General features: G+C 48.2%; 1 protein-coding gene across 1 annotated transcript in view; it reads left to right on the top strand.

Moving 5' to 3' along the window:
* Nucleotides 1–847: 847 nt before the first annotated feature.
* Nucleotides 848–25396, top strand: part of TGM2 (transglutaminase 2) — a 61931-nt gene continuing 37382 nt past the window's right edge. The window contains exons 1-4 of the mRNA XM_072996591.2: nucleotides 848–3964; nucleotides 9246–9425; nucleotides 19453–19695; nucleotides 22165–22283. Coding sequence (XP_072852692.2) covers nucleotides 3955–3964; nucleotides 9246–9425; nucleotides 19453–19695; nucleotides 22165–22283 — 552 coding nt within the window. The 5' untranslated portion in view covers nucleotides 848–3954. The remainder of the gene's footprint in view (nucleotides 3965–9245; nucleotides 9426–19452; nucleotides 19696–22164; nucleotides 22284–25396) is intronic.

The raw sequence follows: 25396 nt of genomic DNA, 5'->3' as shown, positions 1-25396 counted from the left end.
ATTCTCACAACATGCCCAAGTCAATGTAGATGTTGCTGTTTCAGTAATGTATACATGCTAAAAATTTCCGCTCATTCCAGGACTACTCTATTTGGAACTTGTTCCTGCCAGGTTATACCAAAAATGCATCTTGAGACAACGCATATGGAACATGTTCAGCTTCATCTCCTGCCATGCACAAAGGGTCCAGGACTCCCTGCAGTACAGGAGTGTGCTCAGGACACAGGCTCTATAGACCTGTATCTTGATATGTTCCCATCATCCAGGTGCATTTGCATCAGCTGGGCCTGGAAGGGTTTCCTCAAGCGCTTGGCCAAATTCCTCCACTTTTCTTTGATCTCAAGTCTTGCTGATGTCAATACATGGTCTTCCTTCCTTTTCGTGTGATACAATCTCTTTGTTCGCAGTTTTACCCTGTTTTCCCCAAAATAAGACCTAACCTGAAAATAAGCCCTAGCATGATTTTTCAGGATGCTCATAATATAAGCCCTACTCCAAAAATAAGCCCTAGTTAAGTGAAACCCCACCCTCCACCATTGTGTAGCAACCAGAAGATGACACGACTGTATTTTAATAAACATATAGTGGTGCCCCGCATAGCGACATTAATCCGTTCAGGATTAACGTCGCTATCCGAAAACATCGCTAAACAGAACATAAAACCCCATAGGAACGCATTAAACTCTATGCGGATTCGTCGTTAAATGGTGCGCTCGTTATGCGAGGCACCACTGTAGATTGTTGGAAATTAAAAAGTCTCTGAGAATGAACAGTGGTTCTCTCTCAGGGACTTTTTTGATAGTAGCTGTCAGATTGTCATAGAATTTGTCTTTGACTTCTGTTGTGGATGACAGTGTTGGTGCATATGCGCTAATGAGGGTGACCGGTCCTACTGATGAGTGGAGCTACAGAGACAGGATTCTTTCTCTCTCCGCAGTAGGTGGAACAATGGATCTCAGCAGAATATTTCTGACCGCAAAGCCAACACCGTATTCCCTGGTCTCATTCAATGGTTTTCCCTGCCAGAAGAATGAGAAGTCTTTTTCTTTGGCAGATCCCGAGTCTGGCAATCTCGTCTCTTGCCGGGCAACAATGTCCATCTGCAGTCTACTCAGTTCCATGTTGATGACAGCTGTCTTGAGCACATTGTCTATTTCCTGCAGGTCATCAGAAAAGCCAGAGGTCATTGTCCAAATATTCCAGGTGCCCAACTTTAGGGCAGAAGTTTTCTTATGATTGTTACATGGTGCAGGGTTATTGATCTGCTTGTCAGCTTTGACCCTAAACCCCTTGCACCCCGTGAGGTTAAATAACTAGGATGAGGCAGCCCCTTACTGGCTGGGGGCTGCCCAGCTTAAGGCAGGCGGTAGCTACCTAGTGAGGTGCAATGTCCTGTCCCACTATTGGAAGTAGCCCCTGGCGTCATGCTCTGTGCCAATCGAGCAAGGACCTATAACCCGTAACTGCTATTTTCTGTGTTATTTTGATGCTGTATGCAAAGCTGGAGTGTCCTCTCCAGAGCATGAAGCCTGAGTGAAAAAATATGGAGGACAGGCTGTTATCCAAGCAGCAAATCCCCCCTCTCCACATCACTGAAATAGTCCAATGGAAAGGCAAGAGTCAATACAACTGGTTCCAGCGATGTCACAGGAGTTGCTAGAATGACACAAACTGCCTCTGGGACTCTGGTTCCGCATTTTGCCTGAAGCCTTTTCCATCAGTGGATAGAGCCACAGGGCAGTGGAGGTTTGGAATCGGAGTTTTCCTTCTCCTAGATGGGCTGCCTTCCAAGGCTGATGAGCCCCACCTACCTGGCCTAATCCCGGATAGTGCCTCCAGTTGCCAGACCTTGTCTTCCAAGAGGACCACCAGCTGACACTTAGAGCATTTCTACCCAGGAACCTCATTGGCAAGAAAACAGACATGCCACAGGTGTTACAAATGCAACAGATCCTGCACTCTCCATCTCAACTAATTGGTCAGTGAATTTAAAAAGGGAGGAAATCTGATCCTACCCCTAAAACGTGCTTGCCCCCCAGGTGTATACAATGCTATTTGGCTTTCCTATTTACCAGATTAGAGTAAAAAATAGAACCAGAGAATTTCCTCCCAAACACAGCTCACCTCCTGCCTCTGCTTTCTCTTCAGGAAAAGGGCTTAGAGCTACTGCTCGCTCTCATTTAAAGCTAAAACCCTCGCCCCCTCAGACCATGCAGTCGGTCAGGGAGAACAAAGGTCAGCCTAGAAGATGTCCCCCCCGCCCAAGCACAGCTCACCTCCTGCCTCAGCTCCTCTTCAGGAAAAGCGGTGGCGGTTTACAACAAATAACAAAACAACAACAACAACAACAACAACAGAGTAACAAAATAGCAAATAGTGACATTAATGCATAGGGGTGAAAATCAAAAATCATAAAGTGAGGTGAGGATAAAAATATAATACAATAAATACATTTTAAAGGATAGAAGAAAATAAAAACATGGAGCATGGCAGTATGATAGAAGTTACATAATTGGACACTCTTTGCATTCCCATCTTCTTTTCGGTTCATAGCAGAATGGAAAACGTCCATTTTCATTTCCCACATGGAAATGCATGCAAACAACTGCAAAGAGAGGATTGGGCCCCATCTTGGCTGTCCTTCCACAAGCAAGCCAAGAACTTTCTCTTCCGGCAAGCTTTCCCTGAGTGACCGGCAGCCTGAGAGGGGTTTTTAAAAATAGATGGTTGTACATTACGACTTTGACTGTGTTTTGGTGATGCTCCTTAGTATTATATATTCACTGTTATTAGTTTAAATACTGTTTTTTAACTGTTGTAAGCTACCTTGACTCCTTTTTAAGGAGAAAGGCAGGTTACAAATAATTTAAATAAAAGAAGAATTAAAGCATTTCCAGGATGCATATTATGTGTGCACTTTCCTTAATTGTTCACAGAATTATTTCCATCACTAGTATTGGTGTACATTTTTTTACTGTTTGCATATTCACCTTTTTTCAAAGTTATGCATGATTTCAGGTGTGCAATGCATTCTGAGAACCTTACAGATGTGTTAAATTATAGGGAGAGAAGCACTTTTGAAATCTTGCAACTTAGCGTAGCAAGCTGCAGCTAGAGTAGGCCTCCTGAGTCAATGGAAATTTATTTTTTTTTATTAGATTTCTATCCAACCCTTTTAGACAAAGCCTATTCCAGGTGGGTTCCGTTAAACATTGTAAACTAATACAGTTAAAAACAATTCAAAACAATAGTGATTAGTAATGCTTAGTAATGCTCAAGATGGGAAAACAGAAAATTATAATAAAAATAAAGTCAAGTATTGGCAGGAAATGAAGGAGGAGCTGACTCATCCAATCTCCACTGATTCAGGGGGTCTACTCTAGTGGACTTACTACAGTAAGGAACAGGATTTCAGCCACTGGGTATGATCCGCGGGCACGAATAGCAAAATCTTGAAACCACCTGCTCCATCCTCATTACAGAGGTCCGGATTCAAGTGGGTTTGGCAAAGGACACCACAGGGAGACCAGCCTTGTCTCTCGCTTGGTGCTGAACCCTGGTGTGGATGAGCGTGTGGACGAGTGAGCCAGCTAGAGGGGGCTCTTTCATCAACCAGAGCCTTCCGGACTCTGTGCCACTAGGAGCTCTGGCCGTGCCAACCAACCCACCCTCCTGTTGCTAATCCACTTCCAAAGTTCAGAGAAGCCTGCTCATTTTTTTAAGCCGGTGGAAACGCTTTGCTGCTCTGTCTCCTTCCTCTCTCCACCCCTACCCCCATGGCCCAGCCCGGCCCCCGTTGTGGCTGTCTCATATCCACCCAGCTGAGGGGTGTGGGCTGTAGAGGACTATATAAGTGGCCACAACTCTGGGGAGGTAAATAGCTCCTGATTGAGAGCTGAGCTGGCAAGCAGGAGAGGGGAAGCGCCAGGCAGAGAGCCGAGAAGACCCGCCCGGATGGCTGAAGGTAAAAACAGACAAACAGGGAGATCTCCGGGGACACCCTGGGCTGGCTTCTCTTTTTCACTTCTCACTGATCGCTTTGGCTAAGGGGCAACACATGAGCAAAGGAGCGGATTTCTTTTTCTCTGTGTGCGCATGATGTGCATGCTGTGTGTGTTTTGAGCACTCGGCGTTTCCACTTGAAGTCCAAGAACGTTCCATTCCCTTGTTCCTCCGCTCTATAAATTGCATGCAAACAATCTGCATTAAAACAAACAGCACTTTCCCCCCTTTAGCCTAAGCTATCCAACAAGTAATTATGATGATGATCACGGATGATTATTATTTTAAAGGCAAACATCTTTCTGTTTGGAGGGAAAGGGAAGTAATATTTTGGCAGGGATAAAATTATCTTCTGTACCCAACTCTCTGTAACAATTTGTGCTTTTAAGGCGGGGGGGAAATGTGATTATAGCTCAGTGGTTTAGGTCTCTGCCTGCACTGCCAGAAGTTGGGAGTTCGATTCCTCCCACGGTGCCTCCTGCAAACTAGAGCCAGCCTGGGTGGCCTTGGGCAAGCTGCACGGTTCCAAGGTGCCCCCAGAAGAAGGGAAGAAGAAACGACTTCCGAGTATTTTCCTTCCGTTAAAACCCTTAAAAGGGTCGCCGTAAGTCGGAATCAACTTGACAGGCGTGTCGTTTATTATAGCTGGCTGGAAAAAAAAAACCTGAAAAAGAGTCACCCTGTCTGAATGGACTTGAGAACACGTTGTTGTTGTCATTGTTGTTGTCGTTGTCATTGTTGTTGTTGTTGTTGCAATTGCAATGGGGGGGGGAAGAAGAAACTTTGGAACAAACGCTTGGTACATCCCAGTAGAAATCCAGGGGCAGCTGCTATGAAGTGCCATGCCTGGATATTTCAGAATTCCTGAACAGCCGAGATTTATGAGGACAGGATCCAAAGGGACGCTCACCCACACAAACCTCATGAAATCGAAAATTCCCATTTCTGCTGCACTTTTCCAATCTCTGTTTCATGCCTTTGCCCAGAAAGCAGAATAACAGCTCTACTGCATGAACATCCAATCTACCCCAATATTGGGCTATGGTTGATATTTTATTGAAAGGAAGGGTTTGCCGACTGCCCTACTTCCCGGCCCCCTGAGCTTCCCAAACGTTTCTATGGGCAGCCTTCACACATGGCAAAACAGAGGGGTGCTTTTAGCAAGAAACAGGCTGAAGGATTTCTTCTCTCGCGTCTTTCTGTCCGAGTCTTTCATCTTCTCCATCTCTCTGTTGCTTGTGAAAATGCCTACCAAATTCCTGAGATGTTAAGGGTCTTGCAGATTCCCTCGGAGACCATGATATCACTCTGCTCTCCCTCCTACTTAAAATGGCACCTTCGTGATTTTGTGTCTGTCTGGAGTTGTTTCATCTCCACTTGAGGTCTCCAAAGGATTTTGTGGGTGTCCGTGCGATGAATGTGGCACAACTTGTGCAAGACCGCAACTCTTTTGCAAGTAACCTGAGCCAAAGCTGAGCATGAGCTGCTGTATCGTGGCTGTGGAGGCCTCTGCAAAGTAGAATGACAGGACCTTCTCTCCTTTCCCAATAATATCCTGTAAGCAACAGCAGGTTTTGATCTGGTGCTACCTATGAATTTACAAAAGGGTTGAGGACATCTACCTCTAAAGAGTTGGTTAATCCCCCAGCACCAAGGATGGTGGCCCTACCTTCTTCCCAGATCAAGGTGAGAAAATTGTATTTTTATTGTATTCATTGTTCTCTGGCCCGGCCCCACCGTTTGGCAGAAGGAGGCAGGCAGCAGGTTCGGGCTTGGTCTTGAGCGGGTTGTATTCTGGTTATATCGGGTTGACGTTGTAGCGCTAAGAGGAAGGAAGGCTCTTGGGAGAGGTTCTCCCGCAGGCACAGAAGTCACTTGCCTGGCCTCGGGCACGGAGTGCTGTGCATTTGGGTGTGGGGCGCCGCAGGTGGCAACGTGCACTGGGTCAGCTCTATTAAAACCTGTCCGTCTCTGAGGCAGAGGCTCTGAATCCTGGATTAACTAAGACTCTTTCTGGAATTTGATTTGGCCGAAGGTTAGGAGCTGGATTCAGCTTTCCATTCCCCTCGTCCATCCATGTCTCGCCACCCTGATTTACCAAAGGAAACACTTCCGAAAAGCTCTCTTTATATTGGTTTGTGCACAACGTCCTTCTAAAGAGGCATTTCACTTGCAGACACTGTTGTTTTCTGGAATTGGGCAAAATGGCTTTTTAAAAAAAAATAATACTAATGTTGGTACAATTGTCACAAGTGTGTGTGTGTGTGTGTGTGTGTGTGTGTGTGTGTGTGAGTGAGTGAGTGAGTGAGTGAGAGAGAGAGAGAGAGAGAGAGAGGAAGTAGAAGCCCACGGTTCTTCTGCACCAAACATGGGTATCATGAAGATTTCTCTGAAAGTCAAACCAGGCAGTTCAGCACCCCAGACTGAGGGGAAAGATCATTTGATGCGTGAGGGTCTTTTTTGGGAGCATCCCTTAGTCTCCTGCCTTCCTGGCGTCATCTATTCCTTTCTTTTCTTGCACAAAATCACTCGGCTTCGGCTTGTTACTGACGGTTGCTTCCAGCTCATTAGACCCAAAGTGTGATGAGTGCCGTTGTCTCTAATGGCCCACTACGCAAGTACAGTGGCTTGTGTGACTCTCCCTTGGCATGAGTCTCAGTTCCGGGGTGTTCTGTAGCGTCAGTAGCAAGAAGGGCTTCTCCGCGGGCGAGCTCCCCGCTGTCCGTTCACTGGCTGGTCCGTGTCCACGGTCTCTGAATTAACAGAGCAGAGGAGGAACAACTAAAACCACAAGCTGTTGCCACCCCATCCTGAGGCCCACTTGAGGGCCTCCAACAGAAGTTCAAGAGTGAGGCCGGCTTGGAAGCGGAAAAGCTTTGAATGTTGATGCAACGCAGCCTCGTCATCCAGTCCTCTCGAGAGAGAGAGGAGGAAGGACGGAATGAGGTCATCTGAACAGGTCTTCTAAAGTTCAAAAAGAGGACTCTTCCAACATGGTTGTGAATGTCACTCGCTCAGGAAGAGCAGGGAGCAGAGGGCACGGTCCTCTCCAGGCTGCGCTTCCGCCCGGCATCTCTGATCCACCACAGTGGAGAGCAGGAGGTTTGGGGAAAGGGGCCTTTGGGTTTGACCCAACCTCTGACAGCCCTTTCCGTATTCAGCTGCTCTTTCTCATCCTCTCACACGGCTCTTGCTTTTCAGAGCAGGGAAGTGGGGATTTAAAGGGGCAAAAATGCGGGTGCTGGAGAACTAAACAGAGAGGCATCCTTTTCAGAAAGCCTCCGCTAAGCCAGGCACCACGAGAGTCATTAAACTTGGCTTTGTTCATTTGCCCAGAGGAGTGTGAAGAGGTGACTCGAGTGTCATCCGTGCTGGAAGCAGAAGAGGAGCACGTAGAGGAAAAAAGAACAATGCGCTCGAGGGATGTTTGGGACCGGCGGCCAACTGCAATGGGGTGGGTTCAGTTGAGAAGAGACCCTCTTCTCCTGACAAGGAGATGCGTTCCAGGAGGCTGGAGCTTCTAATGAGTGGAAGTTTCTCAAAGCCAAAGATATCGGCACCTGTCCCTTGTGTTCGAGCCGTTTGGGCGGGGGCACGCAGACGTGCCTGAGCTTTTTACATCCGTCGAGAACATCCTTAAAACGTGCACATTTCATGTCCAAATTGGCTTGGAAGAGACATAAAGAATCTTGGCCCTCAGCTTCCCTCAGCGACTCGGCTTCTTCTCCACCTGGCAGGAAGCTGTTCTGTACTGGGGTTGCCATATTACCAGTTGTTGTTGTTGTTTAGTCGTTTAACTTGTGTCTGACTCTTCATGACCCCATGGACCAGAGCACACCAGGCCCTCCTGTCTTCCACTGCCTCCCGGAGTTTGGCCAAATTCATGTTGGTCACTTCGATGACACTGTCCAACCATCTCATCCTCTGTCATCCCCTTCTCCTCTTGCCTTCACATTTTCCCAACATCAGGGTCTTTTCCAGGGAGACTTCTCTTCTCATAAGATGGCCAAAGTATTGGAGCCTCAGCTTCAGGATCTGTCTTTCCAGTGAGCACTCAGAGTGGATTTCCTTTAGAACATGGATAGGTTTGTTCTCCTTGCAGTCCAGGGGACTCTCAAGAGCCTCCTCCAGCACCACAATTCAAAAGCATAAATTCTTCCGCGGTCTGCTTTCTTTAAGGTCCAGCTTTCACTTCCATACATCACGACAGGAAAAACCATAGCTTTGACTATTCGGACTTTTGTTGGCAAGGTGATGTCTCTGCTTTTTAAGATGCTGTCAAGGTTTGTCATCGCTTTCCTCCCAAGAAGCAGTCGCCTTTTAATTTCGTGGCTGCTGTCCCCATCTGCAGTGATCATGGAGCCCAAGAAAGTAAAATCTGTCACTGCCTCCATGTCTTCCTCTTCTATTTGCCAGGAGGGGATAGGACCAGTGGCCATGATCTTGGTTAATTTTTGATGTTAATATTACCAGTTGCCCAGGTTTTACCCACATGTCATGCGTCCCAGACAGTGACTTTTTGAAAACCCTCACCTGGGCTAAATTCCAAGCTTTCATTTAAAAGGGAAAAGTAACGGTCCCATTCCCTGACGTCAATAGAAACTGAAAATATGCAGTCACTTGTTTTGGCCCGTTGTTTTGCAAACAATAACGAGCCTTTCCATGGGAAATCCTAGCTTTGCGTGATTTCCAGACAGCTCAAGTCTGTTCTGTAGATCCTCCTGCAAAGTTAACAGTGAGGAGGTGTGTGTATGTTTTGTGTGTGTGCTTATGTGTTTGTATATACAACACTGTGTGTGTGTGTGTGTGTGTGTGTGTGTGTGTGTGTGTGTGTGTGTGTGTGTGTGTTGTAAGGAGCTGGTGCCAATGGAATTTGATGGATTTTCAGCAAATAAGTAAGCTCACTCTCCTCTTAGCGACCCAACAGTTTTAAGATCTGGGTGTTAAGGGCAGAATCAGACATTACAGCAACGTTTTTTTTCGCCTTCTGTAATTTGCAGATCAGTTGCCCATTTATTGTGGTTAATCACGACTTAATCCTTCTGATTTCTTGAATTTGAACACCTGTGTCTGAATTTCAGCTCTCCAACATGCTTTCCGCTTAACGATGGGCATCTGCAAAGCCTTCTTTCTGCCCTCATATGTGCTATTATGGGCGGATGGTTCGCAGGAAGGCAACTGAGCACAGCATGGCCGCCGCCCCCCCAGTTCAAATGTCCCTCAATTTGCTCTTGGCCTTCCAGATCTGCAGCTGGAATCCTGGGACCTCCAGTGCCAGCACAACAACCTGGACCACCGGACCTTCGAAGGGGAGTGTCAACAGCTCGTCGTCCGCCGGGGACAGTCCTTCATCATCACGCTGCACTTTGCTGGGAGGGCGTATGATGCGGAAGTGGACCAGCTCACCTTTAACGTCGAGACAGGTGAGTGCTCTCTTCTAAGACCATGGTTCCAAACCTTTTTTTTTCACTTGCGTACCCTGCTGGCAGACCACCTCTGTAAATTGTACCCTTCATGTTAGCAAAATGTTTGTTATTAATATGGTTGCTGATATTTCAAATTGATACGTTGTAATAGCTATAGATAAATGGCCCAATAATGGGATTACAAAGCAATGGCGTAATCAGGGGAACAGACCACGCCTATACATTTACATTCAAAACTCAACAGGTACGACGAACTCAAGTAAATACAGCATGGATTACGGCTTTTGCACTGTGCCAGTTTTCAATGGCTGACGCGTGTCTGATAACACACAAACTGAAAAATGACTTCAAAAATAAAAATGGCAATAAAGAGAAGAGATGTAGAGAAAACCCAGAAAAACTGGCTCATTGAACACGGCTCACGGGACGGACTGAGGTGCCTGCTTCCATATGCACCAGTACCAACACAAGAGCATTTGAATGTTTGCAAAGTGGAGCGAAAGCTGAGCCTGCGAGGGACGCACCACCAAGCATACGCAATGTAGTGGTGACATGTTTGCAACACATGGTTTAGGGTCAGACTCCCCATCGTTTGTCAAAATAACAAAGCAAGGGAACTGGGCTTCTCTCAAGATTAAATATTGAAGAAACCCCGTCCCGCCTCTCGTCATAAAGTTCAATTAATTTCACAACTTTTCACTTGTATTTTGCTTTACCTTGCTAATGAGTGTGCGTCTTCCGGCTATTATCCATTTTCCCCCCTGCATGCTCCTAAATGCCCCGGTTCATATCCCTGGCGGCATGCATACCCCAGGCTGGGAATCACTGTTTGGAACCAACACCGTACAAGAAGGCCAGCACAGACCAACCCAACGGAAGGGACAGTTTTAGGTTCCATCGGCAATGTCCACTTTCCCCCCAAAGAAAGGGCCCATTTCTTGCTGCTGCTTCTTCCAAACGTTCAGGACCAAACTAGAGATCAAGGAAGCCGTTGTGGGTTTCAGAGAGCTGGCCAGCCTTTCTCAAGTGTGCGGTGTGTGGCAAATAATGAGGGGCCAAACTATAAGTTACAGAGAGCACGCCACTGGAGACCCAAATCCTTTACTGTTCCAGAGATTCTGGAATGAGCACGGTTTGCCCCCAAAGAGCAGCCACAAATCAAGGACACCTGATTTGCAGATTCCCTGTGCATCCTTTCTCCAGAGTTATCTTAGGTCTTTGTGTTACTATTAAAGATCCTAAAGAATCATGGAAATTGGAAGGGGGCCTCTAAGGCCATTGCGTCCAACCCCTTGCTCAGTGCAGGACGACAAATCAAAGCAGATCTGCCAGATGGTGGTGATCCGATTTTCTCTTGACTGCCTTCGGCATTGGAGGGCTCCCCACCTCCTCAGGTCATTGACCCCATTGTTCCTGCTGTCAGATATGCTGGGATGTAAAACGCTCTGAGCTGGAGCCTTTGCTCAGAATGGAAAGATGAACCGGGCCTCCCAGGGCTGAGAGGATTTAGCTACGCCATGAGCTGTTGCTGTCTTTGCCTGTTTGTTAGGCTGGAGTGTGTTGTGTTTGGAATCCATCCAGATGGGCGGGCCAGCTGGAACAGAGCCTTCCAAGAATCCCAGCAAAGATCTTTAAGCCAGATAACTCATCACTAGAACTGAACCCATGTTATTGTTAGAAAGACATGATTCAGGCACCCTGTCATGTCTGAGAACTCAGATTTGGAAAGAATCCACCGCTTGAGACTCATCACCGGATAGGCCAATTACAGAAAAAAACAACAACACAATTTGCAAGATCTCTTCTTGTGTCCTTCAGGGCCAAATGATTCAAGAGGCAACTGCTGTATCTAGAAGGAGTGCTCGCTCAAGTTCTGAAAGACATCTGATTATAAAAGTACATTAAAAGTAAAAGCAGGAGTGATCATTGGATTGTAAAAAAAAATAGTGTCCTTTGTTGAGATATGCATAACAAAAGAGATCAAATAGCCAAAGGGAAAATGCCACAAGAGCACAAAATAAATATTTGCTTGAATTTTTGCTCATACCCTCAAACATAATCAGCCTTTAAAATTTTTTCTCTTCTACTGGCAGCTTACATATAGCATCCAATTGTCTGCTCAGGGCAATTTCCAGAGGGGGGAGGGTTGCAAACTTGTAAGCTTGTAGTGGAAAGAAGAAATAAACATGGTGGCACTTTAACATGTTTTATTTTGTGTTCATTTGTCTGAGCTGCAACTGGTTCGTTTCCTTAGAGTTGCAAGACCCTGAAGCACTGTAGAATAAATTGCAGCAACCAATGGGTTATATTAGAAACTTCAGGACTCCAGCCGGCCTTAGCAGGGGGAAATTATCTCTCGATTTAGAAATTCACATTTTAGGGCTTAAATGGTTACTCGCATCAATTAATTAATATCTCCAGTTATGTTCGGTGTTCCAGAACTGAGGCGGACTCAGAGTGCGGGAGAGGAGGGAAGGGCGGTCCAGAGAGCATCTCTTTTTTTTTTTAATTGTTTTCTAACAGAAGATTTTGAAACATATAGAGCACAATGCGCATTTAAACAGTAAACATAAAGTGTAAGAATTTCTAATCACTGAACAATAAACAAAGATAATCTAAATGCAAAAAAGAAAAAAAAAGCCTAAGGCTCAACATAGAAGCAACCTTGTATATTTGAACAATTCTTTTGATGAGATCCTCTTCCTGACATCCCATTTTAAAATTCATTTTCTGTTCCTTTACTGCGGGTTTTTTTTACTTTCCACCAGTTATGAAATAAATTCCAGCTTAAATACAAAGATGATTCATCTAGTCCCTTTCACCTCTTAGCCAATCTATTCATTTCTGCACTTTCTAATATTTTTTTAATGGTCACATCATCATTTTAATGCTCATCCCTTCCTCTTGCTGTTTCCTCCCGTCTTCTCCAGCTGCTTTGGCCTTTCTCCTTCCTAACCACAGGAATGTCCGTGAAGGATGATAAGGGCAGCCACACAGTGTCTTCTGAGTGGCCCTAGAGCTTGGAAAAAACGGCTTCCATAGCCCCTCACTCCCACCCGCCTCTGGCAGCATCTCGGCTGGACGGAAGGCAAGATTTGCCGCAGACCGAAACATTATAAAGGGTTAAAGCTTCGGTGGGAAGCCCTGGGAGGCTCTTGTCAAAGTCCCGAGCATCCCAAAAACTTTGAACAGCGGTGAGGGCCTCTGAGAGCGGCCCTATAGTCCGCTTGGGGAGGGAGAAGAAGGGGGAAGCCTGCAACCTCTGAGCTCCCGCGCGTTATCTCTGTGCCTCAGGCGGCTGGGGCCGGACCAAGCCACACAAGGGAGAGGGAACACACAAAAGGAGGAAGCCCTGCGCTTGGCCTTTCCCACCGCCCAGCGAGGAAGACAAAAGGCCCCTTGGCTCGTTCTCCCTTTGATAAAGTGCCAGGTAAAAACGGAGAAAGCCGGCATTGCCAAGCGGTGCTCAGCCGGCAGTTCCTTCGGCGTCGGCTCTCGGGCTCAGGGGTACGTGGCTTCAGCTGGACCGTTTGTTCCGCTCAGGGCGTGATCACACTGGGAAACAGATCACAAGTGGAACCACTTACGGAGCGGTCCGGTCTGTTGCAGAGTTTCGGTTAAATTTGTCTCGATTCACAGAGCAAATAGTTTCATGTTCCCCTGGATCGTCCACCTTTTTTTTCTCATTGATGCTTACAGTCTCGGTAACTCACTCTGAGACATTGGTAGGAGAAAGAATAAAAGTTTTCACGACTTACAATTGAACAGATCGGACAGTCAACTGACAAACGTGGCTGCTTTCAGTGAAAGACTTCAGCCGACTCCCTGCTTTTGGTGGGCAACAGAGAGGGAGGGGAAAAGCACTCAGTAGAGGGGCGGGGCTCTCTTTGAAATCCTATGTTTAATCAAGGAGGGGATTCACCTCCCTAGACCTGATGCGCTAGAGAAGACAGGCTAAGTGGCCCCGAGAAGCATGGGCAGGATTTGGGAGAACACCGTGGGGTGTAGGGAGAGGCTGTGCTGGGCACCCGAGCAGATTCAGCCCCTGCACGGAGCCCCTGCCCTAAATGCATACACAGAAAGAGAAGGGGGGGAGAGGACAGGGTGGGTGAGGGTGGGAGAAGAGGCAAAAGTTGCTTTTGCTAATGCTCTCTCAGCTTCCTCGCCATCCGTTAAGCAGCATTCAGTTAGACTCCCCCTGTCAAAAAGCTTAAATTAAAATGATTCTCAGGAAGCAGGACACTCCCGTATTTGCTGCTCAGAGATAAGGCTGCATTGTTTACATGGGGGTGGGGGAGAGAAGCCTCCTCTTCCGTACCATGCGGGTGCCACATTTTAATCCTGCTTTTGGCTACTGGCGGCCGATCAGCTGCCTCTCGGGACCCTTACAGGATCTTCATCTTGAAGCAGCTCTGGTGGATGGGGCCCTCAAAGGAAAACCTTTTGCACTCTGGTTCACGGCTGGGAGACCTTCCTGTTGGGAGCAACCAGTTCCAGAATCTCCCACTCCGGGTCATCAGTGGGCCTTGGAAAGTAGCCATGCTGGCTGGAGGATTCTGGGCTTTGTAGTCCGACGCAGCCATTCCCCCCCAGCTCCGTTGATCGGGAGAGAAGCAAAAACCTTCCATTTTGCCGAAAGAGCATTGATCCCTTGTGTCCCTAGCCCTCCGTGTTTGTTCTAATGGGGGGGGGGGAACCCACCGTCTGCCGTCTCCTTTTGCCTCTGCCCCACTGAAAGGACTTCTGTTCCTTCCTGACGGGCAAACCTCAGGAGCCAGGATGTCTAGGGAGGGTCAACCCAGAGGCTCCATGTGTCTCCCTGTGAAAAGAGAAGGCTTTCTGCAGAAGCAAGACACCCAGCGGTGGGTGGGTGGGTGGGTGGGGAGCCATGCGTGGGGCACTTCCAGAGAAGAGCGAGGCGGCTGGCGGGTCCCCCCGCCCTGGCCTTCCTGGCAAGAGACTACAGGGAGGGACCGTCTGAGGGAGGAGGCGAAGGAGACCTCCCTGACCCTGGGATGGAGGAGGAGGAGGAGGAGGCAGCAGCCGGAGCAGGAACATTTATTCCTGTCCCGGTCCCTTCCCTGGGGGGCCCTGAGTCATCACCCAAGGCGGGTGTTTCCCATGCTGCTTGCCACTTCCCCCAGATGTCTCCCGGAGGCCCCGGCTCGGCCGAAAGAGGAAGGAGGACCGGCATCCTCCTTGCCTGCTCCGGCTGCTGCTGCTTCATCCTTTTGGCTGAGCTCATGTGCCTTTTCTGATCCAGAGACGGACGGCTCCCCAGCCAAGGGTGGGGTGGTCCAGGGAGCAGAGGCTGACCCGGGCGGGAGCTCTGTGCCGGGACAGGAGGGGCTCAGTCTGAGACCCGTGGTGGCCCCTGAAGGCAAGGCAAGGGGCAAGCCCTCATGGCCCCTGGCATGGAAGGAGGGTGGCTAGGCGGGAAACGGGGATGGTGCACTTTGGCTGGCTCTGGGAGCCCCTTCTCTCTCTCTCTCTCTCTCCTGGTGTCGCGGGAGGGCGAAGCTGCTTTGAAAGGCAGGCCCACGGGGCCCTCTCTTTGCTGGGGGGGTGTGAGTTACCGGCACCCTGGAGAAGAAACCTGGCGTGCCTGCCAAGGGCTTCGCCTTCCTACCGCCGACCACTGGCCGTTCGTCGCTATCCAAAGTACCTTCTCTTTATCTGTTTGTTCAATTTGCATGCCACCCAGTTAGTGAATGCACACCACTCGGGGTAGTGCACAGGGCAACACACACACACACACACACACACACACACACACACACACCACCTCCCAGGCCCACTCCCAGAAGAACATAATCAGGATGGTGAAAGGACCCACTCAAAGACAGTTAAAATCCGAAGGGAACCTAAACTTTAAAATGGAAACAAAAAAAAATGACAGCCTCTGGAAAGGTGTTCTTTAAAGGATGCTTTGTATAATTCTGACCTTAGTGGTTGGCTGACTATTGTGAGGACGAGCGCGGCCTGTCTCAATGGGCAGTTTGTTCCACAGAGTGGGGGGCCATCCCCTAGAAAACCCGGTTTCTTGTTATCCCCGCTCTAGCCTTCCTCGGCAGGGCCACCTTTAACACTGTGGATTGGGACGAATGTTTGAAACGGGTCCTTGTTTTCTGGGAGAGACGTTCCGACAAGGATCAAGGCCATTTGGGGCTGTATCCTAGATCACAACAACCAGCACCTTTTGAGTCGAGCGGGGAAACAAAACAGGGAGCCCATGCACGAGGGCCACGACTGGGGATATATGAGCGAAGGTACTCGTACAAATCCCAAGAATCAGTGTGGCCACCGCCACAGTTTGGACCTGCTGAAATTTCTGTACAGTTTTCAAGGGCAGCCCTAGGCAGAGAACCTTGCAGTAGTCTCTTTTTGAGATTACCAATGTGTGCACCGCTGTTATTCACCATTTCATATCCAGATAGGATGCAACTGGGCAGTCAACGAAAGTTGATGAAAGGCAGGGACTGGCCGTGGTCAATATTTGAGCCACCATCGAGAGGCGCAGGTCCAGGAGTGCCCCCCCCGGTCACCTGGCTATTTCAGGGGGTGAGGTTTTAGGGCTACAGACCCTTCCCTCCCCCCCCCCCCAGAGTCCAGCCATCCAGCAGGGCTCCTGGAGGTTTCTTGGGAAGATAGTACAGAAAAGCAACTACGTCACACCCTAATGTTTCACAGCCATCTGGGTCATTCGGTGGCCTTCTCCTCACCTGGCCATTTCCAAACAGAGGGCTAACCCAAGCGATCCGCTGGACCAGGCCGCGTAGGTCACCCCAAGGATTTCTCAGATCTCTTGAGCGACACGGGGTTCACTGTTTCGATTATGTCAGGAAAATAAAATAACCATTAAATAACATAAGAATGCGGTGGGTGGCGCCTTAAAGACGACCTGCTCTCTTTATAATGTGAGTGTTTGTGAACAAGTCCGGATCTGTCCCATCTGCTTTGACTTGGATTCCTGCCCTGAGCTGGGGGGTTGGACTGGATGGCCTTGTGGGGTCCCTTCCAGCTCCATGATTCTAGGATGCTGTTGATTTGAGGGCATGGTTGGGGGGGGGCAGAGCCAGCAGACTCATCCCTGCCCCTACCTCCTCCTCCTGGATCCAGGAAACACACAGTGCTTTGAATGCATGAAGGGAGCAGGGCTTCGTCCCCCCGGCATCGGGGGGGGGGAATTCTGAGTTTAGGCAAGCTTCTTCTTGGACTACAACTCCCAGCATCTCCTCCACTTGCAAGACCGCTGGATTCTGGGAGTTGTACTCCAGAAAAGAGAGGAGACCTCCCCAAGTTCTGCCAAGGTGCCACCTCCCCACCTGCTTTGTGCCTGGAGCTCTCATTGCAAGGAAAGCCATCTTTCTTTGCAATTAGGCATTTGGGCTTCCCTGCCCACCCAAAGCCCTGACTGGCATCTGAAAGAAGGAGGTGAGAAACCTTGTTTTTTTTTTTAATGCATGGCAGCTGGTGGCTGTGCTTTCTCTTGGACGAGGCCCGCAAGGGTGGGATGCCCGACACCAACCAGTCCATCCACTCCAGTGACTGAGAGGTGGCCACCCGAGGCGGGCACCTTGCAGACTTGATGTATTCCTCTGAAACGGTTTATTGTGCGTTCTACCTCTTTGGCATGTTCATTGGTTCTATTTTTAAATTTTGTAACGCCACCCAGAGTAGACTATCTGTCTAGATGGGCAGAGTATAAATCTAATAAAATGAATAAATAAATAAATAAAATTTTGCATCATTCGTACAGATTCAAGGAGCTTTTTAAGAAAACCACGGCGGGGACAGAGCGTGGTTTTTGACCCCATTGGAGAGAGCGCAGAGGGCAGCTTTGAGGAATCCCCTTTTCTGCCGCAGCTCCTCTGTGTCCGGCTCCCTCCTCAGTTCCTCTTTACACACCGGACAGACTCTTGCAGACAGCGGTTGAGGTGTGGGTAGGTGCAAGGGGAAAGGAATAAGCCGAGCGATGGGGCGGCCGCATGATTTTCCACCCGAGAGACCTAGATCCTGAAGGTCAGCGGTCGGGTGGGCGACAGGGAGAGAAAGATCTCTCATCCCCTCCCATCAACGGCCCCGAGCAGCTGCACATTCGAAGTAAACGCTCAGTGGCCGAAGAATTGCTCAGCTCAGGTTCGCCTGGGAGGGAAATGAGCCTTTTTGGGGGGGGTGTCTTTATCTGGGTTGGCCTCTGAAGGCCAGGTGCGGAAACCAGAGCTCCCACCCCCCCCCGTTCCCTTTCAAGGGCTGTGATTGTGTTTTGCTGCTCCAGAAAACTTGTTTGCTGAGCTTTTAGCTCTGCCTTTGGCGGCTGCTCGTTCCTTTCGCTCTGCCTTTTTTTAATATTCACTTTCCATGTTCCTCGATGCTCTGTTCTGCTGTTGTTTTCACCCTGTTGCTTTGATGAGAGGGCGGTATATCTCCGTGCTGCAAATGCATACACCATGCGTGGGTGAGCAATGTGCTTGTCAGTTTTGAAGGGAATCAAGATTGATTGATTGATTGATCAATCGATTGATTGATCGATCAATCAGTTGATTGACCCTTTGTGGGTACGTATTTTCAGCAACCCCCTATAGTTGTATAGATATATCCCCTATCGGCAACCTCCAGAGATCCTTTCTGAAATAGTGCAGGACCAAAGATTCTCTAGCATTTACTCGGAGAAGCCGCTATGGCTCATTTCCACGTGTGCACCCTTCTGCAGCCGTTGTCACGGAGGTTCTGTGTGCTGCTGCTTCTCTCACGTGAGGAAGATGGAAAAAAATGGAACTGAGCTCAGAGATAGAAGACCAAAAAGCCAAGAGTACCAGTCTCCACGTAGATCTAGAAAAGAGGAAAGGGAGACTCACCTCAGCTACCTATTTCTCTGTTCCTACACTTGGTGTCATCATGGTGCCTCCTTGGGAGCCATCGTTTGCTCCTTGAGTTGGTGTTTTGTTTTTAGCAGGCAGTGGCCGGGGTTCAATTTTCCAGAGGTCTGGAAGTGTTACTGGAGCACAGAGTCCTTGTTGTGCGCCCTCCTTTCTTATCCTGCACACTTGTTTTTACACCTCTCTGGTGGTGGCATTCAGGTACCCCATTCCAGCTGTCTTTCCACTGGAGAAAAAAAACTGGGGAGAGAATGGAATGAGGGAATCCATGCTTCTGTCCATGCACTCATTGACCTAAAACAAAGGAAAGCAAAATTACTTGATTTCTCCAGCAACAGAAATCACAACACTGAGTTGTTGTTGCTGGTGTTATTGAGTGCCTTCTGCCCATGTGAAGAGTGCTTAATGAGCAGATCAGCCGGAGGACTGTGCTACTAACCTTATGCTCCTTCTTCTGGATTTTCGTTTCCGTGTTCCACTCCTAGCATCTGGCTTAGAGGCTGTTAGAGCTAGGACCGCCCAGTATTCACCTGGCAGGGTGCAGCAGCCCAGTGCTGAGCGAGCAACTATTAAACTATGTTAGGGTCACCCTGCAGATGTGATAGTCTGGGTGGTCCATGTTGGGAGGAAGAGGGTGTCTCTCTCTCTCTCTCTCTACTCGCAGCATCCAAACTATGGATATTATTTCAACATAGAGAGGCAGAGGCCCTGTCCTGTGGTGTAGTAGGGGGTGCTATACATTACCCCAACATATGATGATGCAGCTGCCTGCTTCCCTCCCTCCTTAGAAACTACTAGAGCTGGCTTTGGTCTCTGGATATCTGCTTGTTTCATGTGGGGAAGGCTGAGACAGGACGTCCTCTCAAAGAAGGAGGGAAGGGAGGCTTAAGAGAACCAGTCTGCCTGCAGATCTAGAAAAGACAAAAGGCAATACGCATATAGATTCTTTGCCAGTTGCCTCCTGCCCTTGAGATCACTTGGGCTGCCTGTGTGACTTGTTCTCTTCTAAACTCTTTTATGTCAAAGAGTAACCCTCTGCAAAGCCACTCTTGCATGCCTGTTGAGGGACAGGTCCCCCCCGAACCTCGCTAAGTAGAGTTCACCCACAGAGATCCCTGACGTGCTCTCTTTTCTTCCCCCTGCAGGGCCTTGCCCCATTGAGACATCGGGGACCAGATCCAATTTCCCTCTCTCTTGCTCCCTGGAAGAAACCACGTGGAATTCAGCAGTGGAAGGACAGGATGGGAACTCCTTAACCGTGTTCATTTTCCCTCCTCCCGACGCACGGATTGGCCGCTACCGCCTGACCTTGGACACCTCCTCGGGCGGACAGGGATCCAGCTACAGCCTTGGGGAGTTCACCCTGCTCTTTAATCCATGGTGTCCAGGTAGGTCATCAGGAAGTCTCACAGGAAGCAGCGTTGAATGCCTCCGCTTGGATCACTGTTTGGTTCAAAACCAATTATGGCATATGTGTTTTTGACTCTGAGTGATCCATCCTGCCCCTTTGCAGACTTGTTCCACTCCTTTTGTTATAGCAGTAGGGTGAAAGGATTTTTTTGGCATGGTTTGGAGCCCTCCTTACTGTCCCGTTCTAACGTCTGTACACTTATAACCAAATACAGCTGTAGGCAATGTTATCTGAAATATATGCAGTTCTATTCTAGATAAATAAGATCTATTAGTGGTATTATATGTACCATGCCAGGTAGATCCATTGCTGTAGCGCTATGTCACTTAATTTATTGAACAACAACAACAAAAAGGAAAGTTGGTGCAGGCCACTGAATGACAGCCATTAGACTGCAGGTTTCCACCCATGGTCTGAAACAGGGGCTTGGCAAATAAGTCTCTCCCCTGAAGGGTTAAATTTTACACTGATTCAAAATTGGGGGTTTCTTCACCAACTTTATGCCCTCCATATATTTGGGAATACGACTTTCCTCATCCCCCAGCTAGCTGGATGGGTATGGTAGTCTGAACTTATAAAGGGTGCCAAGCAACACCGTTTATAAGTTGGGGTAAGGAAAGCAAAGAGGGAAGAGACTCCATAGAACAACATCAGACGGGAGGAGGTGAAGGAAATGTGTAGGCAGCGAAGGAGCAGCTCTGACCTCTGGCCACCCTGAATGGAGATCCTGTGACCCTTGGGTCTCCAAAGGGAATCCGTATGAGCTCGGCGCCTGGTGAAATGGCTCCCGGATTCCTCCAGCAGAGATCCTTCTTCTGGTGCTCTTGGTGGGGCTTTAGAAAAAGAGAGAAAAACGCCAGCGGAAGAAGGCAAGGAAGGCAGTTCCCGGCTCCTTCTGATTCCCGCCATCCTTGCTGCGTCCGCTGTGCCCTCGTGCAGGGGGCCGGGGCCTCCGGTTTCCTGAGCTCCTCTGGCCTTTTCACTTAAAGCCTGCAGAGAAAAAGAGAGCCGGAAGTTCTCCTTGGCTGTAGGAGGAGGAGGAAGAGGAGGAGGAGGAGGAGGGCGATGCAGCAGTGGTTTCAAGCCATCCTCCTCTATGAACGTCAGGCGACTTGGACCCACGTGCTGTGCCTGCTAGAGAGGACTGGGGGCGGGCTGGTGGTGGGGAAGCCAGGTGTCTTGCTTCGAAGGAAGGCTTTGAGGCCAACCTTTTTTTATGCCGCTTGGTTTGGTTGGGAGCCAGCCAAGCCTCAGCGTCGAGGTGAGAGGGGAAAAGATCCTTTTCTTCCACCGGTGGGAAAATATCGGCTCCATCTCGCAGGGGCTGATTTAGTATCATCCCCAGCAGCTTCTTAAGGCACCACAGGTGCTAGCAAGAATGCATTTGCAATTAATTAAGGGGAAACATACATGGTGATTATGTGCTCTGAAGATTAAGACTCCAGCAGCAGCTGTACTGGCTGAGGGGCTTCTTAGAGTCACGATACACAAGGTAGCTTTCCCAGTCTCCGAGTGGTCAGCCCACCAGGTGATGACGTCTCAAGAAGCTGCCAGCTGCTCCATCTGGCTGTGGAGCCAGAGGTTGGGAGTTTGATTCCCCCCACTGTGCGTCCTTGGCAGGAGCTGGACTCGGTGATCCTTAGGGTCCCTTCCAACTCTGTAGGTCTAAGATGATGATGATGATTAGAACTAGAGAGATTCAATGGAGTTGGGGGTTTGGAAAATGCAGGTGATGTTTCCTCTTGGACATGTCCCTCTTCCAAGAGCTTGGAACCAACAGAGAAGTTAGTCCAGAGCTTTCACAGAAAACTGACAGAAAGCAGAGCAGGATTGTGACATGTTGAATTTCAGGGAATTCTTCAGAATGATGCTTTTGCTGAGGAAGTTCATCCCAAAATGCAACTTTCCAGATGTTTTAGATTCAAAGCTGTTCATTCTCATGAAGCCCCCGCCAGCTAGTTATTTCTAGGTTTCCCATACCATCTAGAAGCCCTCGGGGAGGGACAGCTCCTTCATGCTTATAGACACAGAGTTTTGGCTGCTGGCCATCTATGGGTGATCAGATGGAGGAAGGCTAATTGCCTTGGAGAGAGAACAAAGGAGTCGACCACGGATGTCTGAGCCAGCGGAGCCTACAGGCAACGCCCTGAGAGCTCTTTTATTGACTTAGCATGATTTCCATCGTATGTTGTGAGAGAGACAGATAAGATACTAGTTACCTAATCGTAACCAGGATTAGCTAAAATAACCCTTTGATCTTATGCTCTACCTCCAAGCGAAAGGACAGAAGGGGCAGTTACCCTGCCTGCTGGCAGCTACCGCTTCCTGCCAGGAGTGTTTGCACGTCACTGGAACAGAATGCAGCTACAACCATTAAGCAGGAGTTTCCCACAACCATCTTCCTTCTGCTGCTCCATCTCTTACATTTTTCCTTCTTTTCTCGCAGACGATTCTGTCTTTATGGAAAGCGAGGAGGACCGTGTTGAGTATGTTCTGACGCAGCACGGCCACATCTACCAGGGATCCAAAGATTTCATCTATTCCATCCCATGGAACTTTGGGCAGGTGAGTTTGGGTCTCGTTCTTTCATTCACAACAGTGGGAAAGTTTATGGGACTGAGCACCGGCATTTCTCTGCCCTGACACACCCTCATCTTGATATTCACTGTTTCAGCTTTCCTCCCCATCTACATTACTCGGGTGGGTAGCAGATTTGAACAGTCATCATTTAGTTTTCCATTTAGCTTTGTTCTTTGGTGCTTTTTTTAAATTTGGGGATTTCAGAAGGCGTATGGCAGTAAAAATAAACAAATAAAGATCCTCCTTTCCCACTGCAATATACATCTGCACAGATCTGGTGGCGATTCCACCTTCAGCCCTTCAAACAAACAGAATCGGCGGCTTGAAAAGGACTTGTTCAAAGATTTAAAGTCATACCTTGCCTCTCCATGCCATAGATGAAATTCTGTTGGGCAGCTACATCTACATAATGCAAAGCTGTAGAAGCAGCAGAAAAAAAATCATGGCAGGGCAGAAGTCATCTCCATGAAGCACTTCCGTAGGTGTATCGCACAACAGTCCCAATGTGAACTGCACAACCACAACCCAAACCGTGCAATTCATTGCCCTGAGACCCACACAACCACGTAATAGACTGGGTGTTAAGGCCCAGCAGATTTTCACAGGCATAGTTTTATGTATCATGTTAACTTGAAGATTTCAGCAAAGGCATCACAAAAATGAAACAAGGGCACAAGTATTGTGGCCCCTTTTAAAAAGAAACGTATTTACTTCCAAGATGAAGTTTTGTGAACTGTGATCTATTCCCTCGGGCACTGAAATAAATTTGTTCCTTTTAATGATATCACAATAAAAATTGACTCATTCCAGTCAAAAACAGACTGAATTGATCCCCAAAACGGAACAGGTTTAGCTTCCAAGTAAAAGCTTTAAGAAAACAATAAAAGATTAAGCTTTTGACAGGAAATCACATCCTGCTATCTTCAAGATACAAACAACATACTACGTAACTGCAGTTGTATACGGTAACCTGCACTCAATGTGATTGCATCGCAAAACATTCCAGGTGGATTAATTGAATCATAGAATAGTGAAGTTGGAAGGGGCCTTCCTGCTCAACGGAGGAATACCATCAAAGCATCTCTGCCAGGGGATGATCTAAATTTTTCTTGAATGCCTCCAGGGTTGGAGCGCTCACCGACTCCCGAGGTCACAGGTTCCACTGTCCTACTGCTCTAACAGTTAGGAATTTTTTTCTGATATTCCACCGAAATCTGACTTCCTTTAACTTGAGCCCATTGTTGTGTGGGCTTTTGTTTCCATTTTTGTTCCATTTTTGTTATAACCGCTGAAACAGATCAATATCTCTTTGAAAACTTCCACATGGCTTTAATTTAAAACCTGAACTGCTACAGAAAACAGGCCAGAAATGTGGGGCAGGATCTTGGGCACACACAGAAAAGCGTTGTGGCAGAAGTGTACGGAGGCCACCCTATTTGGAAGCTAAGGCGACTCTACGCAGGACATGAACCGAGCCCATCTGGAATGCTGTGGAGCTTCCTGCCAAGTAAATGGGATAAAGAATTAGTGAACCAGTTCAGAGAAACAAAGTGTGCGAGGAGGGACCCGTTTCACAAAACGGTGTCTCCTTTTACGAGCAGGCAAATTTCACAGATGCTGGGCTGGCTCTCTGCTTCTCTCCAGTGATGGCCACCCTGACGCCCGTGTTGAATGGCCTGCTTGGTTCCTTTTTCTCATTAGGATTACTTTAAAAAACCTCCCCCTTTGTTGTTCATTTTGGATGACAAGCGAGACGTTCCTATTCAGCCCTGGTTCTGTTCAGACAGATCCGACTCTGAATCTGAAGCCTGCGTTTTCCTTTGCCACCCCTCCGTTTGCCCCGGAAAACAGCCAGGGCAGCAACATTTTTGACAGAAACGCTTCGCCTGTGTAGATGGGGCAGCCCGCCCATAGGCGAGCAGGCTTGCCAAATGGGAGAAACAGAAATCCAGAGGGGGGCCGTGCCTGCCAGCTTTTCAGTTTTCCTCGCAAACAGGTTTTGTCAGGAGGATTAACCACGCAGACCTGTCTAGCGCTGATCTGCCTCGGTCGGTTGTGGCTTCAGGATGTTGAAGGTTTGCTGCTCATCTCTGGAAATGTCCCCTTGTAACCTTGAGGTTTGCCAGATTCAAGCAGGGCTGTTAATGACAAAGCCTTCTGGAGGTCGTTAAGGGATAGGGTTACCCTAATTCAGAGGCCGCTTGCCAGCACAGAACCACCACCGCCTGCGTGTGCTGCTTTTCTTCAGTACAGGAGTGTCTGCCATTCAACTTTATTCGGGGCATGGAAATATTCTGGCCTTCTGAATTTCATGTGCTCTATTATTCCGTGGTGTGTGGGTTTTTTTTTTTTTACATCTTGGTGCTTCATCAGTGATTAAGCACTTGACTGAAGGAATTCTTGACATTCTGTGATAAATCCAGCTTTTTAAAAATAGCCACTGGTGTTAAGGTCCAGGGTTCCAGGCCATATGGTAAAACGGAGAAGCACATAGCAGTAGACAATGCACGTTATCAAGGCCAATGTTAATATATGTATATATATATATATATATATTGCATCTTACATTCTTCATATCAAAGGAGCCTCTGCCAATGGCATTTCTTCTCTAAATATTATTGCACGGCAGTTTGTTCAATTCCTTTTTAAAGAATGGCTTTTCATTTGGGGGGGACGGACGAGATACTTCCATTTATCATCCCACAGCACATTTTCATTTTGGATTTTTCAACTGTGTTTCTTGGACTGTTTGCTGTTTTACTCTTCGCCATGAACTGGAATAGCTGGCAATATCAGATCAGCCAAAATCCTGTTGGAAGAGCTGCATCCACAGTGAGGATGATGGCATCAGCCACAGCTGTGTGTCAGTCATGAGAGAGCAATAAAAGTCTTCTTAGAGACCACCCACCCCCTTTCCAAGGCTTTAGGTATCCCCTTCCACCTGAAGTAGCCTTCAGGGGCTGTGGGATGAGAGGGTGACATGATTTATAGCTGGAAAATTCCCAATGCTCTTCCTTGTCAAAACTTGGATGGGGTTGTGGGAAGCTTTTGATTGTCTTGGAATAAACATGGCAGGGCCGCAGCCGATGACCTCATTT

The sequence above is a fragment of the Pogona vitticeps genome, chromosome 4, assembly GCF_051106095.1.
Source record: "Pogona vitticeps strain Pit_001003342236 chromosome 4, PviZW2.1, whole genome shotgun sequence".
NCBI lineage: Eukaryota > Metazoa > Chordata > Lepidosauria > Squamata > Agamidae > Pogona > Pogona vitticeps.
The sequence above is the reverse complement of the archived record's forward strand: the minus strand, read 5'-3'. Positions and strand labels throughout refer to the sequence as shown.